The sequence below is a fragment of the Trichosurus vulpecula genome, chromosome 1 (genome assembly GCF_011100635.1).
Source record: "Trichosurus vulpecula isolate mTriVul1 chromosome 1, mTriVul1.pri, whole genome shotgun sequence".
Taxonomy (NCBI): Eukaryota; Metazoa; Chordata; class Mammalia; order Diprotodontia; family Phalangeridae; genus Trichosurus; species Trichosurus vulpecula.
Genome location: NC_050573.1, coordinates 243,797,821 through 243,813,686, shown reverse-complemented (window position 1 = coordinate 243,813,686; position 15,866 = coordinate 243,797,821). Strand labels below are relative to the sequence as shown.

The 15,866-nt window shown below is 39.9% G+C and overlaps 2 protein-coding genes across 2 annotated transcripts in view; one reads left to right on the top strand and one right to left on the bottom strand.

The window, feature by feature from the left end:
* Positions 1–15,866, bottom strand: part of LAMA3 (laminin subunit alpha 3) — a 318,911-nt gene that overhangs the window by 221,373 nt on the left and 81,672 nt on the right. The window contains exons 7-8 of the mRNA XM_036743735.1: positions 13,156–13,271; positions 7,497–7,615 (exon numbers count right to left, since the gene is read on the bottom strand). Coding sequence (XP_036599630.1) covers positions 7,497–7,615; positions 13,156–13,271 — 235 coding nt within the window. The remainder of the gene's footprint in view (positions 1–7,496; positions 7,616–13,155; positions 13,272–15,866) is intronic.
* On the top strand, positions 2,961–4,349 carry LOC118851898 (paraneoplastic antigen Ma1 homolog). The gene is given in 1 exon segment (XM_036761479.1): positions 2,961–4,349. A coding segment is annotated over 1 exon segment (1,389 nt).

The following is a 15,866-nucleotide window of genomic DNA, read 5'->3' as shown; positions in this document are numbered from 1 at the left end:
TTTCTCTTACTATGAATGATTTGGGGCATTTTTTTTCATATGGTTGTTGCTAGCTTAGATTTCTTCATTGAGAACTACTAGCTCATGCTCTTATATATTTAAATCAGTTCTCTACATATCTTGGATGTCAGACTTTTGCCATAGAAGCTTGCTGCGAAGCTTCTTCTGTCCCCCCACCCTCATCCCAAAGTTCCCTTTTAATTTTAAGTGAAATGATTTTGCTTGTATACTTTTATGAGATTAAAACGGTTCATATTATCTCCTGTGGTCTCCTTTGCCCTTTGTTTGCTCAACAATTTGTCTTCTATCAATAATTGTAAGAAATATCTATTACTTCCTGACTCCTCTAATTTGTTTATAATGTGATTTTTTTAAAAATCTAGGTCCTATGTACCATTGTAGCTTACTGTGGTATGTGATGTGAAATGTTAGTCTAAACCTAATTTTAACCAGACTTTTCCAGTTTTCCCAATAATTTTATTTTCAAATAGTGTTTCCCCTCTTTACCCAAGTAGTTGGGATTTTTGGTTTCAATACTCTGCTGCTATAGTGTTATATGAATTACTCAGGCCAAGCGATAATTTTGATATGCTTTTATTTTGTGAAAGCACTGGCCATGCATGTATGATTCAACCGACATGAGGCTGGCTAAAAAATATCTACAATCTTGGCCAGACAAAACCATGTTGGGCTGATTTCCCTACCTTTCATTCTCTGGCAAATGAATTCTGGATTTTATACACACCATAACTAACTCATTCTAATTAATATTTTGTAAATTCCCACATAGGGCATTTAAGGTCCCACTATGAACCAAAGGACTTAACCCTTTGAAGCCTAGAACTACTATCCTGGGCCCTCCATTGTCCAGATTGGTGATTGCCTCAGTTTCCAACTATATTTAGGTCCAGCTCCAGTCATGCTTCCCTTCACTCCCTGACCATCTTCTCACGAGCTGCCTTAAGGTCTGAGCCAGACCCCATGTCCCGGAGGGCTTTCACCAATGAAATTCCTGCCCTAGGACCACACTGTCCTGACTAGCAGTTCAATGACCCCACTCCTTTAAAAAGAAAAAACAAACCAATCTCCAAACTCAATGAATAAATGCATTATGTAAGACAATATAATTATTTCCTGAAAATATTGCTTATAAGAAACATGATTCAATTCTCTTAAGAATTTTAACAAAAGAAAATGTTGACAGATTTCTTTCTGACTCCAAGTCTAGCACTAATAGCAACATATAAACAGTATAAATTAACTATCATCATCTCTCTTCTGACATTACACACACACACACACACACACACACACACACACACACAATGCAATTAAACCTTTGTAGGAATGAGCACATTCCTTCTTCAAAATGTTAGACAGATGTAAGGAGACTTGGGAGCAACCAGACTGGCATGTGTTGTTGGCAAGGGAGGAGGCCAAAGGTCTACAGCCTCTCAGATCTTTCCAGTTGGCAGGGGTGATTACAATTTGCATTTGAAAAAGAGGGGGTGAGGTTCAAAATGCTTCTTTACCCCAGGGTGACTCAGTCCCTTTTCCCTTTTAGCCCTTAGGAAAATTTACCTCAGAGAGTATGAGAAGACCTAAGAACTAAATGGGTTTCTGCCCACAAGTTGGTGACAGTTGAACTGAAGAACAAAAGACCAAGGCTAAGGCGTTTCAGAGAAGTTTAGCAGTTACTCAAAGAGTTCAAAAGAAGAGAAGCAGTTAACAGAAGAGTTCTAAGCAGAGTTCAAAGGTTACAGCTGATTCTTAGTTTCTGCCTTTGCCACTGTCCTTTCTGGTACAAAATGGCAGTGATGAATTTCTTAACCTCTGGCTTGAGAGAGCTGACTGGGAAGGCTGTAGGGAGTTTCGCAGCAATTGGCTGAGAATGCTGGCTGAAGGTAGAAGTAGCCTTTAGAAAAAGCCTAATCTAATCACAGCATCTCTGAAAGACTGACTTTCAATTAGCTCTGAAGCTAGCCTCATAGCCCAGGCACCAGAATAAGGTAACCCCAAGAGACGTAGCCTGTAAGCACACAGCAACTGTACCCTGCCTCACCCTCACAGGATGGTGGGGGCGGCTGGATAGCTGGCTGACAGATTGTGACGAAGATATTTCATACCTGTTGGGGTAACAGTGGAAGAAGCCCAACCCAGCACTCAGGAGGGAAAATAGCTGAAATGCACTGTCTGGCAAGGGACAGCTGAGATATGACAGAGAGCCATACTTGGCATGGGAAGCAACATAGTGGCATCGGTCAGAGAGAGCAACAGCTGATGAAAACTTGCAACTGCAGCATCAGAGTTGTGAGTTGTCCCTCTATTTATGTGCCCTGGTTATCTATGCTCCCTGCAAGAGCATTCCTTCATATTGGTGACCTGGCCACATATGTTCATGTATGTGGTAGCCTCACACATGATTCCCATGAGGGTCTGTTTTCCCCATTGTATATGTATTTATAGCTAAAGGGTTGTGAGCAGATGTTCTCTACGTTAAATAATTTTCATTGCAACTTGATTAAAATACCTTTCTTTTAAACCATTTCCCACACATCAGTGAAAGTTTATGAGCTACGATTTGGAGAGAACCATTACCCCCAAGATACTTAGAATCTGGCAAGGCTAACTAGGACCCCACAGGGAGAAGGGGGCCCTATTAGCTACATGGTAGGGGTTCCTCTCAGATCTCCAATTGGTTTGCCCTAGAATCCATTGAAGAAATCATCATTTGGGATCTCCATTTTGAATGTCCTATATACTGTGGGGATCCATTGGGGAATATTTTTCAGGCTATGATTAGATACCAACGTTTTCCTATATTCATTTTTCTTTTCTTTTTAAACAGGTCAAACCTTTCCATTAACTACTGAGTTGCTATACAGTATGTTGACATGCCACTGAAATATGATTTATTCCTATAGTGACCGAGTGGTGTCTTAAAAAGGAGGGGAAAAAATATGGATGACAAAATTTTAGAACAGTGGTGCACATCTCTGCACCTGGATTTACACCGAGGATTGCTTGTTAAAGGAGTGCCACGTGGCCTAACAAATAAGGACATTGAACATGTCTTACATAATGCGATAGGTATTTTGGGAAGATGTCAAGTACTGACCAAACGATATGAAAAGACAGACCCTACCATGTCTGTTTTCTGTAAATTGTCTGAACCCATAGACTATTCTAAAATCCCTAATGAAATTACAGTAGGAGAGAATACCTGGAAACTGGTCATTAGACCCTCCACTGAGGAAGAAGAGATAGAAAGAAAGCTCAAGACCATCCTGCAAAGGGAAGCACTGTGTGAAGACGATGAGAGACATGCATATGGAGGGGAGTCCAGACCTGGAGAGCATGAGCAAGATGAGTCCGAGCCAGAGTGAGAATCTCAATGTGACAAATTAAGAAGCTTCTCCGGGGAAAATCCATGTCCTCCTGGAGAGGAACCCTATGATTCTTGGATAAAACATGCCTCTGAAATATTAAAGCGATGGAAAATGAATGACACGGAAAAACAGAAAAGACTGATGGAAAGTCTCAAGGGACGAGCATTTGATCTTATACGTATTTTGAAATTACAAACCCCGGATGCTACTGTGTTAGAATGTTTGCAAAAACTAGATAAACAATATGGTGGCACGGAAACTCCACAGCAGGCTTATGTCCAGTTTCTTACCACCTTTCAGCGTGAGGGAGAGAAACCCTCCGAGTTTGTCCTGAGAGTGGACAAACTGCTGCAGAATTTAGTGGTCAAGGGAGCGGTGAGGCCCAACGAAGTGGATGCTGTTAGACTGGCCCAAGTAAGTTCTGGACTGTTGGATAATGAAGATCTACAAGTACAAATAATTAAATTGGAAAAAGAGAAATGGCGGGTTAAATGTGAAGAGCTAATGGCTATAGTGAAATTGTATGAGAACAGACTCGACTGTGGAGACAGAAGTCTGGAACACAGAAGGATGCTTTCCGAAGCATCTTCTCAGATGTCGCCTATGGAAATGAGAATGGAACCAAACCACGGTCACCTAGGCACCACGGCCAAAACTCCTAGGATTCCCGTTAAAAATTGGAATACTGGTCAGTACCACTTGTCCCAGAAAAAAGACAAAGGATTGTGGGGGCAGAGGTCAGATAGGCCTGAAGCTAGAACATGGCCAGTAGAGCAAAGACAGAGGGGCCCTGGGATATTCTGCTGTAACTGTGGCCTAGATGGACATACGAATACAGGATGCACCCAAAGAGCAAATATGCAATTGGTTAAACAGAAGCTGATGTCCACCAGACTGCCTTCAACACATAAAGATGATGGATCTGGAGATAGAAGTGGTCCTAGATCCCGAAGACCTTAAGAGAGAACTCACTGCCTGCCATGCCTGGGAATCTTTCACAAAAGACCATGTTGTCAGGAGAGGTGAACTTTGTTGCGATCCGCCTCGCCTTGGTGGTCCCAGGATAATAAGCAACAGGAACAACTACATGAAGAAGAATTAGGAGGGAGTCTCAAGGACTCAAATTTTGTCCCCGAGAGGTCACCTTACTGTTGAGAGAGTGAAAGAAGTTGGAGCCATGCAAAAGAATACTATACCATTATTATAACTGGATCCTATAGAGGAAGAAATGGATGCTGCCCATGACATTCACCCAGTGAACAAGTTTAATTAGCTATGATGTCCCAGAGAAAATGGAAGAAGGTGGATATGTATTCATCAGATACCCCTTGTTTGAGTGTCTATAACATATGTTATATATGCAAATGTAAGCTAGATATTATGTTCCATATCGTTAATGTTTTGTTATATTGTTATGCTTCATTGATATATAATATGCACGTTTTATTATATTGTAGTGTTACAGTTGTAAAATTGTGTTATATATGCTAGGTGTTATGTGTTACATGGAATTTATATTTTGTTTTAAATGTATGCACTGGTATGCTGTTTGGAAGTGCTTATTATTTACTTTACCCCCTTATGGGACTGTATAGAAAAGTTATAATAATTACATATAAATATGTTATTTCTGATGTTTATTTTGCTATAAATGATATGTGTTAACAAATGTTATGTATATGCCCATGTAATTTGCAAGTATTTTACTGGAGAGGGGGAAATGGAGAGTGGGCTAAAGAAGCTGCACCCTTCCTTTTATTGGGCTTCTCAAAAGAGAGGCTTTTTAACCACAACATCCCCCAGTAGATGTGATGGGGGAAGGAGGCGGTTAACAACTCAGCTGGAAAAGAATGGTGAGCAACAGATATACCCAGAGGAAATCAGCTGAGATGGAGCATCATTTGGGGACCAGCGACATTCGTTGTTTGGCAGAAAGCAGGTCCAATACAATGTCAGTAAAAGACAGCTGCAGAGGTGTGAGTCATTCCTCCATACACGTGACCTGCATAGACACCCTCCCCCCCATATGTTGATAGGCCACACACATTTCCTATGAAATTTTCCCTCTCGTCAATGAGTATATAATATTCATAGGAGAGTGAGCCCAAAGTTTATGAGAAAAATGTTCTGTTCTTTATTTACATTGTTATTTAATTAAAAGCCTTTGTTACTTACTTGGTGTTCAATAGCTCATTGGTAAAGGTAAAACGTAACAGGGGCTTATTGGCTTTAGTTTGAAGAGAATTCTAAACCACAAAATACCTGGGACCTAGAACTTGGGGCTCAGAATGAGGGTATATCTGTCGACTATACAGGAATTTCCACTACAAAATATCTGGGGGTAAAAAAAAGTTAGTTATCCAGCTTTAGCTTCTGACCATACCCAGTGATCAGGAAACTTCACAGGACAAGCCTATTCTATTGTTGGGGAGCAAAATTTTACTTATAGCAATCTAAAAATCTGCTTCTACCCCTTGGTCTTAGTTCTGGCTTCTGGAACTACACAAAAAGAAATGCAATTGTCCTTTCATAAAACAGAATTTCCTATATTTAAACACAGCCAAGTCCTCAGTATCTAGGCTAAAAATCTCTAGTTGTTTCAAAATGATCTACCCGCCATCTTGTTTGCCCCCTTCTGGACCCATCCTAGTTTCTAAATGCCCCTCTTAAAATGGAGCACCAAGAAACCAGCATAATAGTCTTACTGGTGAAGAGTCCTGCAGATGGTTTTCTCCGTTCATCTGGATATTATATTTTTGTTAATAAAGACTAAGTTTCTTTTAAGGTTTTTTTTTTGTTTTGTTTTTAGTAGCCACGACTCACTATTATCTCATGTCAAGCTTACTGAAGGTTCTAAGCCTTTGGGCTATTAATGTCTATCTCCCCCATCCATCACTTGTGCGTGCAAAGGACTTTACACTTATCCCTATTAAATTTCATCTTAATAGATTAACTTCTATCGTTCTAGCTTATTGAGATATTTTTGGATCCTATTGTTCCCAAGTCAGCCCTATGTCCTAGACAGATCCTGTGAAGTTTTCATCCAAGTCATACAGAAAATTCTAAACGTGACCTCCCAAAAAAAGCCCTATGGTGACCCCACTAAAGACCTTTCAAATTGTGATCTGTTCATTTTTAAATTTTAACAAATATTAAGTACCTACTATGTGCCAGCCACTGTGCTATTATCTCATTCAATACAACAGTCCTCAGAGATAGTGTTGTCAATCACCATTTAAGAGATAAGGAAACAGGCAGACAGGGGTTAAGTGATCTGCCCTGACTAAACAGCTAATAAATGTCTAACACCAAATTTGAAGTGGGCAGCTAGGTGGCACAGTGAATAGATTGTTTCCCTGCAGTCAGGAAGATTTATCTTTGTGAGTTAAAATCCGGCCTCAGACACTACCTATGCGACCTGGGCAAGTCCCTTAACCCTAATTGCCTCAATATCCTCATCTGTAAAATGAGCTAGAGAGGAAAATGGCAAACCACTCCAATATCTTTGCCAAGAAAAAACCCCAAATGCGGTCACAAAGAACCAGACAGGACTGGAACAACAAAAATTTGAACTCAAGTTTTCCCGACTCCAAGTCTGGGGCTTTATCCACTGTGCCAAGTAGCTGTCCCTGTTATCAATAGTACCTGAGTATGGTGGTCAGAATGACCCAGGATATTCCTCAGCCTGATTTTGCACATCTAGGAGGCATAAAAGTAGCGAAGACCTCTGTATACACAAAAAAGGTGGGCAACTGTCCAATTTTTTTTTTGGCAAGGCAATGGGAGTTAAGTGACTTGCCCAGGGTCACACAGCTAGTAAATATCAAGTGTCTGAGGCTGGATTTGAACTCCGGTCCTCCCAACTCCAAGGCTGGTACTTTATCTACTACACCACCTCCAGAACCTCCAGAACTGCACAATTTTAAATAATTCATTTGACAGGGTACATCTTACCTTTCTTAGGAAATTTAAAAGACCACTATTAGGAGCACACAATATGAAAAGTAGAATTATCTTTTTTCTAGATGCATCTCACTTCTCATAGTACCAGCATTTACCTCCTTTAAGTGTCCATTAAAAACAACTGTGACATGAATAACCTCTTACCTGACAATTAATGCAGACCCCTCCACCTTCATAAACACCATGAATATTCAAACTTCCATTAAGCCTCTCAACATCAGGATCATAGTAACAGTCCGTGGCATGACCATGGCAGTGGCAAGCTAAGGAAAGCATATACTAAATTAATGCTCCACTATTAGAGGCAGGCCCTTAGTAATTTCCTGAAAATAATAGCGCTTCTCAGTGGCTTCCAATGAAACCCATTTTATGATATCAGGGAACAATGGGAAAGTCTAGGAAATTTCGTTAAGCCAATTTAAAACCATGAGAAGAGCATGGTTTTGGGTTTGTTTTTTTTTTAAATTTCGTGGTGAGTGGAAAATTTTGTTTCCTGCCCCCTTTTCTTTTCTTTCTTTCTTTTTTTTTTTTTGGTTAAAAGTGAAGGTCTGCAATCAAAGCATAAATAGGGCTTCTAAAAAGAGGTGGTACCCTGAACTCCATTCTTCCCCTAGTCACTTTCTGCACATGATCTCACCTCCAACTTTACAAAGAAGATTGAGACTATGAGATAAAAGCTACTTGGAGGCACTTCTCCACTGTCGTAACCCTCCTAGTATCTACATCCATCTTCTTTTCTTTTCTAATGGAAGTTTACAAAGCACTTTACATTGTCCCATTTGAGTCTCATAACAACCTTGGAAGGTAAGCACTACCTGTATTGTCATTCAAATTTTATAGATTGGAAGACTGAGGCTCAACCTTTAAATGACTTGTCTAAGATCACAGAATTAGAAAGTGTCACCATTAGGATTTGACCTCAGATCTTTCAAGTACCAATTCTTCATTCTTTCCACTATACTGAGGCCAGAGCAAGGAGGAAGGACTTGGAAAACCAGGGATGGGGGTGGGAAGAGATTGGAGGTCAAGATGAGGAAAAATAAATATAAGTTTAGGAGGAGTAAAGAAGAGGGAGAGATGGAAGTAAAGGCTATGAGCAAGAAGAGGGATTTCAGGGTTACAGATCATAGAAGTAGGGCAGTTTTGAGTAATGGTGAAAATTAGGGTATGGCCAACTCCACAGGTGGCCATAGTGGAGTAAAGATGTAGGTCATAGGAGTTGAGGACACTGATGAATTGGGAGGCCATAAGGATACTAAAGTCCTCCAGTATGAGGAAGGAAAGAGGATGACATGGAGGCCAATGGATGATGATGGAAGGATCTGGCACGGTGACATAAATGGGGAGTGTACTTCAAAGGAGGAAAGAGGTTGCCAAGTGTTAAGAGGAAGAGTATGCCTACTTCTCCTCCTAGCCCAATGACGGCATGAAAGAAAGGTTAGCCTGTATCAGAGAAGGGTGACCCAGGTTACAGCATCTTCTAGAATCTACCAAAAGGTGTTTACGTGAATGCCTATCAGAGGAAGAAGTCTAGGATGAAGGGAAGTTTGTTGACAACAGTATTGGAGTTCCAGAGGGCACAATGGAGGAGGAAGGTAGATAAAAATAGGGACCAAGAGGATTATGGCTAAGGTGGACCATGATGACAGAGGGGAAAGAAAAGGGTTATTTCACCCTGGCAGGCAACAACACTGAATTACAGGGATTAGAGGAGGTAGGGATGGAGTCTGCTAGCCATAGAAAGGGAAGAGAGCTACATGAAAGGCACTCACACCCTCTAGTCCACAGAGGTTCAGGTCCATCAATAAACATTTATTAAGCACCCACTACTTGTTCTAATAGCATTGGGATACCAAAAAAAAATATCAAGACAGCCCGTGTTCTTGAGAAATTCACAGTCTAATGCAGGAGACAGCATGCAAATAATTACAATCAAGCTACATACAGGATAAATTGGAAATTGTCAACAGATGGAGGCATCAGAATTAGGAAAGATTGAGAAAGGCTTCCTGTAGGAGGTGGGATTTTAGCTGGGACTTGAAGGAAGCCAGGGGAGCTGGGAGGTGGAGATGCAGAGGGAGAGCATACCAGGCACAAGAGACAATTAGTGAAAATGCCCAGAGTTGTCAGATGGAGCATCTTATTCAAAGAATATCAAAGGGGTCAGTGTCACTGGATTGAAGAATGCATGATTGGGTGTAAGGTATAAGAAAACTGGAGGGTGGCATCAGTCCCTTCTTTCTCATAGTTTTAGGGGACAAAAGGTAAGGCAAGCCAGGAGATGGAGGAGGGTGTGGTCAGTAAATCCTTAGTGATCAGTTTTCTAGTACTACTATAGGGAATGTAAACAAGATCAATAAAGCAGAATGTTGATGTTGTGGGGGGAAAAACAAAACCCTCACACTGGGGACATGCTCTTTATTCTCATACTAAGATGGAGGATTGTGAATATCCAAATGATGCCCTGTACCTCAGCTTCTGGCCTCTGGTAGTGAGGCTCTGATGGCCCAACCCCAGTTGGGGCATCTCTGGCTTCTGAGGCTCCACCAGTACAGACCTCTCATGATCTGGCCCCAAGAATTGGGAGGGCCTCTGGTGGCCTTGAAGCCTCAGAAGTACAGGCTCTCTCTTATCTCTTGTCTCTAAAAGCTGTCAACCTCTTGGGGGTCCAAGACTCAACTTAGATGGTCATAGCCCTTTTGAAACCCTTCCTGCAAGTGAAAGTAATACCTCCCTCCTCAAATTTCTCAATGGACTTTGCCGCTGTTTTCTGCCACCCTTCCTAATGTCATAGTTATTGATGTATTTATCCTCCCTCTACTCCCACCCCCATCCTCCCAGAGGGCAAGGCAAGGATCATATCGATCTAGAGATTCTCAAAACTTACATAGTTGATGCTTAGTAAATGTGTCTCAGATAAACAAAGTTTTATTAAAATGAAAAATTATAAGAGGAAAAGCCTTTGTCTCTGGATCTATTTTTTTTTCACCAAGAAGACTTGTATCCACTAATGGAAATTTATAATTGTTACTTGGATCGAATTATCTAATTTTCCTTGGTAACACATGTGTATATATATTTTAATACAATTATCTAATGAACTTGAGGAAGCAAACAAAAGTAGTGGGCTGTTACACATTAGGATGCACCATTTTTTAAACATAAAAGCTCATTGATTTTTGTTTCATTTTTGGCACCATGAAAACCATCTTCAAGTCATCTGTATTTACCACATCAATTATTTTTAAGGAGGATGTTTACCTTTAAACAACATCATTCAAAAGGAATTCAGAGGGTACTTGATAAATAAGCCCTAACACGTTTAGTTTCCATAGGCTATAAGCAATTTTTTACTATACGAGAGCTTAGAAACATTATACTGAAAACTTCCTTCGTTTTTTACATATGCTGGATTAATGCATAGCTACCATAATTGTGACAATGCCTTTCACTGGTGTTCTAGATTTGGGGCACTTATCAAATTGTAATTATTGGGCTTTGACGGATCAGTCATTATTCAGAGTATATGAAACTACAACCTGCAAGTCAATCATAACAAGAGTGGCCCCTACTGATCACCACCACCACCACCTCCCATTCTCAAATAACAGCTAACATTTCTTTAGCAATTTAAGGTTTACAAAGTACTTAATATATATTATGTCACTGGATCCTCACAACAACCCTGGGAGGGTAGGTACTATTATTAATTCCCATTTTACAGAAGAGAAAACTAAGGCTGAGAGTTTAGTGATTTGCTCAGGGTCAATCTCCAAAGCTTTGTTAGAGTATGGAAGAGAGGCCCTGCAGGTAGGACTCTTAGGACTTTAACCTCCCTAGTCCTCCTTTTTCTCATCTATAAATTAGGATGGTTGTTTGGACTAAATGACTTCTATTGGTCCCTTCCAGCTCCAAGTCCTTTTGATAACATCTTATAATTTGATAGGACATATCAGAATATATATATATATATATATATATACATATATATATATATACATATATATATATGTGCATGCGTGTGTGTACGTGTGTGGGTGGGTATGCATGAATTTACATACGTACATATATGTATATGCCTGTATATATGAAGGACAATATCCACTTGAGATAGATAGATAGAGATGAGATGAGGTAGAGATGAGATGGCGATAGGTAAATAGACAGAGATAGAGATGAAAGAGAAAAATGTTGGGGTTTAGTCTCTGCCCACCTAGGGCCAAAACCTGCTGCAGTTTCATGATGTGTTGTGTTGGATATGTCTCAAAGAATTCAGAGTCAGACCGCCTCTAATCCAAGTATAGGCATTTATTGAGATTGATGCCTGTCATGAAGTGGGCTGAGTTCCAAGAGGAACCAGCAAGATGGATTTTTATAGGGTAAAAATGTTGATTACGCAATCAAAATTTACATAGAATATAGGAATATGATTAATATTTAAAAGGCAGGAGGAGTTTGTGAAGGGATTAGGTAATGGACAAGGGGTCCCTTCTATGGTTCAGTGGTTAAACATTCTGGTCATGCTGCCCTCCAGTTGGCTAGCTATTGTAGTCCTGTCTGGTCAAGATAGATAGTTGGGTATTGTGTTCCTGTCTTGGGCTAAATGGATGATGTGATTGTGGTTGAGTACATGGACACACCTGTTTCTGTGACTAGGTACTGACAACGGCTGGGATCCCATCACATAAATATGCCAGCTGTTTCTGTGAGAACTATGAGTTCATGGACACACCTGTTGTTCTAGTGAGCATATATGAAGAAGTTAGGCTATTGAGTGTGCATGTGTATGTGTGTGTGGGAGGGTGAGTGGTGAGGTAGGGGCAGGGGGCCTGCTGTTCAGTGGGGCCTATAAGGAAGTTAGAATATTGGGGCTGGGATCAGCTTTACTAGGATTCCATCAATAAATATAGATATAGATAGATAGATAGATAGATAGATAGATAGATAGATAGACAGACAGATGGATAGATGGATAGATGGATGGATGGATAGATAGAGATAGATAGATAGATGGATGGATAGGTGGATAGATAGATAGATAGATGGATAGAGATAGATAGATAGATGGATAGGTGGATAGGTGGATGGATGGATGGATGGATAGATAGATAGGTAGGTAGATAGATAGATAGATAGATATAGATAGATGTCCTTTGAAGGAACCACTTTGGGAGGATATATTCTCAGTCTATAGATGCTGATCCAGTCAAATGTGAGGGCAAAGATTGTTTCCTTTTTGTCTGTTTATCCACAGCACTTGGCACAATGCCTGGCACACAAGCACTTAATAAATGCTGCATTGTTGGAATGAATTGGTCAAAATGCTGGGAATTCCTCTTATAGAACTGCCCTCTGAGAGAGATTAGAAGCCACAGAAGGAAATCAACTTTGTTACTTCAAACTCATATCCTGTTTTGTTTCTTTTTTTAACCAAAACTGGAATTACCTGTGTTTAACAGAATTGATTCTGATTCATGTATCTCCTAAAAATTAAATACATTCTTGAAGGGGAAAGATTTGCCATCATTTGAAAAAAAATTGTTTATTCATTCATTTAACAACCACTGCAAGTTCTGAAGGCAGTTCCAAAAAGAGATCCCAAAATGTTCAGAACTCTGATAGCATCATTAAAATAAGTGAATCATCTCCCAAGGTGACCACTTTGAAGGCTAACAGCATTCCCCTGTGTGTGTAAATTCTGACATGTTTGGGAGGGAGAGAAAATAAATACTGATTAGCCATAAAATAAAATTTAAAAGAAACAGAAAAAGATACTTCCTCTTAGCTCTTTCTTCCCACTTACCTTCACACTCATTGGTTCTCTCAGCAGTTGCCGGCTGCCACCGCTTCTGGTTGTAGCCAGCACAGCAGTGACCGCAGCTTTCCCCACAGGTATTGTGCTGGCATTCACACTGAAACCTGGGTGTGGGGAGGAAATCAATCTCACTCTTTGGAAGACATTCAAGAAAAGGAAACTACTTCCTCCATGTCAATTTAGCAAATAAAAATGAACATGGCAAACACATAGTAACATTCTGAAGGCATTTTTACAATATCATTTCAGAAATTTATGAAAGAAAGGTAAGTGGGGTTTTTATGTCCTTAATCCATATCTTGTTACCAGCTTTACAGAAAGTCAGGGAAACAGTTATTTTCAATACTGAGATGTTGTTCCCAGGGACCATGCTAACAAACATTCAGTAACTTAAGAACAAAAGTCTGAGTTTTCTTAAAGAGGCAAATAGACAAGACTAATTTCTTTCTTTTCCCCCCTTTCTTGTCATCATCTTTAGTCTACCAATTTAGCCATCACAAAAGCTATCCACATTCAGGTATATCTTGTTTTGTACAACACATATACTTCTGAATAATAAAAATAAGTCTCTGTGGTCTGTGGGTCACTCCATGGGATAAAGGGGAAAATACATTCACTTGATTACCTCAGAAGAAGATGGGAACTATGATCTGGAAATTTCCAACATTTGCAAGATTCTTCCTAGTCCAGGAGGTTCTTAATTTGGCACGCGTGAACTTCTTTCTTAGATACTTTGATAACTACATTTCCATATCCTTGGCTTCCTTTGTAATCCTATGTATTTTACTCTGTGCATTGAAAGACACTTTCCTGAGAAAGGGTCCAGAGGCTTCATCAGACTGCCATGAGGTCCGTGACACAGAAAGATTAAGAACATTTTCCTAGATGCTGTATATTCTTACAATGTTTTTGATGTCCTAAAATTGCCTTCATCTCATTAGTAAAAATTATTTACCAAAATCTTTTATGCTTAATTGAAAAACAGGCACGATATTTATTCAGTATTGAATATTCAGTACTATGCCCACCACTGTCATATGCTCAATGTTTGCTGTTTTAAGAAATCTTTTAGTAGATGTCCCCTAAAGAATATGGTGCAGAGGAGTCAGAAGGCCAGCAATCAAAGATCACCTTGAATGCTTACCACCTATGTGACTTAGGATAAGCCACAATCCCTCAGGATCGAAATTTTCTCAGTATAAGTGCTACCTGTGATACCAAAGGAACTCTATCAACCCCTTTGTTTCTACTGATTGTACTCAGGACTGGTGTACTTAATGAGCACCTATATTCTAAAAACCCTAGACTGGTGTATTTCTAAAGGGCTCTAGTTGCCTTTGGCTACCTCAATACAAAACCCTGCAGGCCCTACTCACTTTGGGGCACTCCAACTTAGTCTGTAGTCCTGGACGAAGCCGATTCCCTAAGTTACACATATAGCTTCATTTCCCAGAACCAAAACAAGACTAGGACTCACAGGTGGCAGTAAAACTGAAACATATGTCTCGTATCCTTTTTCATGAGTGAGTGGTTTGTCTGCTATTAATAAACCCTATTTATCAGAGGTGGATTTGGCTGTATTTCTGTTTCTTGATATTCAGAATCAGAAAGAATATAAATACTAATGGCAATCATAGATGGCAAAGGATTAATGAGATAAAGAGATTAGGGAATGTGTTGCCTTTCCCAGAAAACAGTGATTTAACCCTTGAGGAGAGTTGAGGATTGTTGTTTGTCCTTCATTCTCAAAGAGGACCATGATGTCATGGAGGTGATGCCATGACTTGCATGTGAATTGGATTTAAGTGAGGGAGAGCTGTGCAAAGTCACCAGCCTCACTTTCTCCTCCCGAGCCCTCTGGGTCCAATGGCAAGATATCGATCCAGATGAGGGGAGATGGTTCTAGGAGGGTTGAGAATTTCAAGCTGGTGGGACAGATTTTTCTTTTTTAATTAAAGGGGCTTCTTCATTCCCATCAATTTCCATCATTTAAGTAGGTAACTATTTACCCGATCTATATACGAGATTACAAGGTAGTATGTCACAGTGGATAACAGACTACCCTTGGAGTTAGAAAAACCGGGGTTCGATGCTACGTGTGGTATGCGCTAGCTGTAAAATTGTGGATAAATTACTCAGCGTTTTCAGTTTTCTCTAAGATAACAAGCTGCTGGTCTGCACTGGTGATGGGAATTTCCACACAGAGGGAAGCACATGTCTAGAACTCCAAAATATATGAGATTTATCTTATAAACCTAGACCAGTTATTTTATTACAAAAAATACCTCTGTTCCATATCACTCTTTAGAAATTATATACTTTTGGAAGACGAAATGGAAAGTTAAGGGAAAAAATTATTTGCATATCTTGTCCAGCCCATTTTAGCCCTTAAATAAAAACTCTTATATCTGCTTCAAGAGTGCATTAACAAGGCAAAAGCTTTAAAAACACTGGCTCCTATTGCTCTGTCATGGCACGGCTATGTAGTTTTAAAATAATGCTCTTTATTTCCCTGCTTGGAACTATTTATATAATGTGATAGATACATTGATCCCTTGAAATAGCCGGCCCCGTCACAACTGGCTCATTTTGCAGTAGGGTTTCCTAACATCCTTTGTGTCATGTACCTCTTTGGCTATCTGATGAAGGCTGTGGATCACTTCACAGAAGAATATTTTAAATGCATAAAATGAATGCAT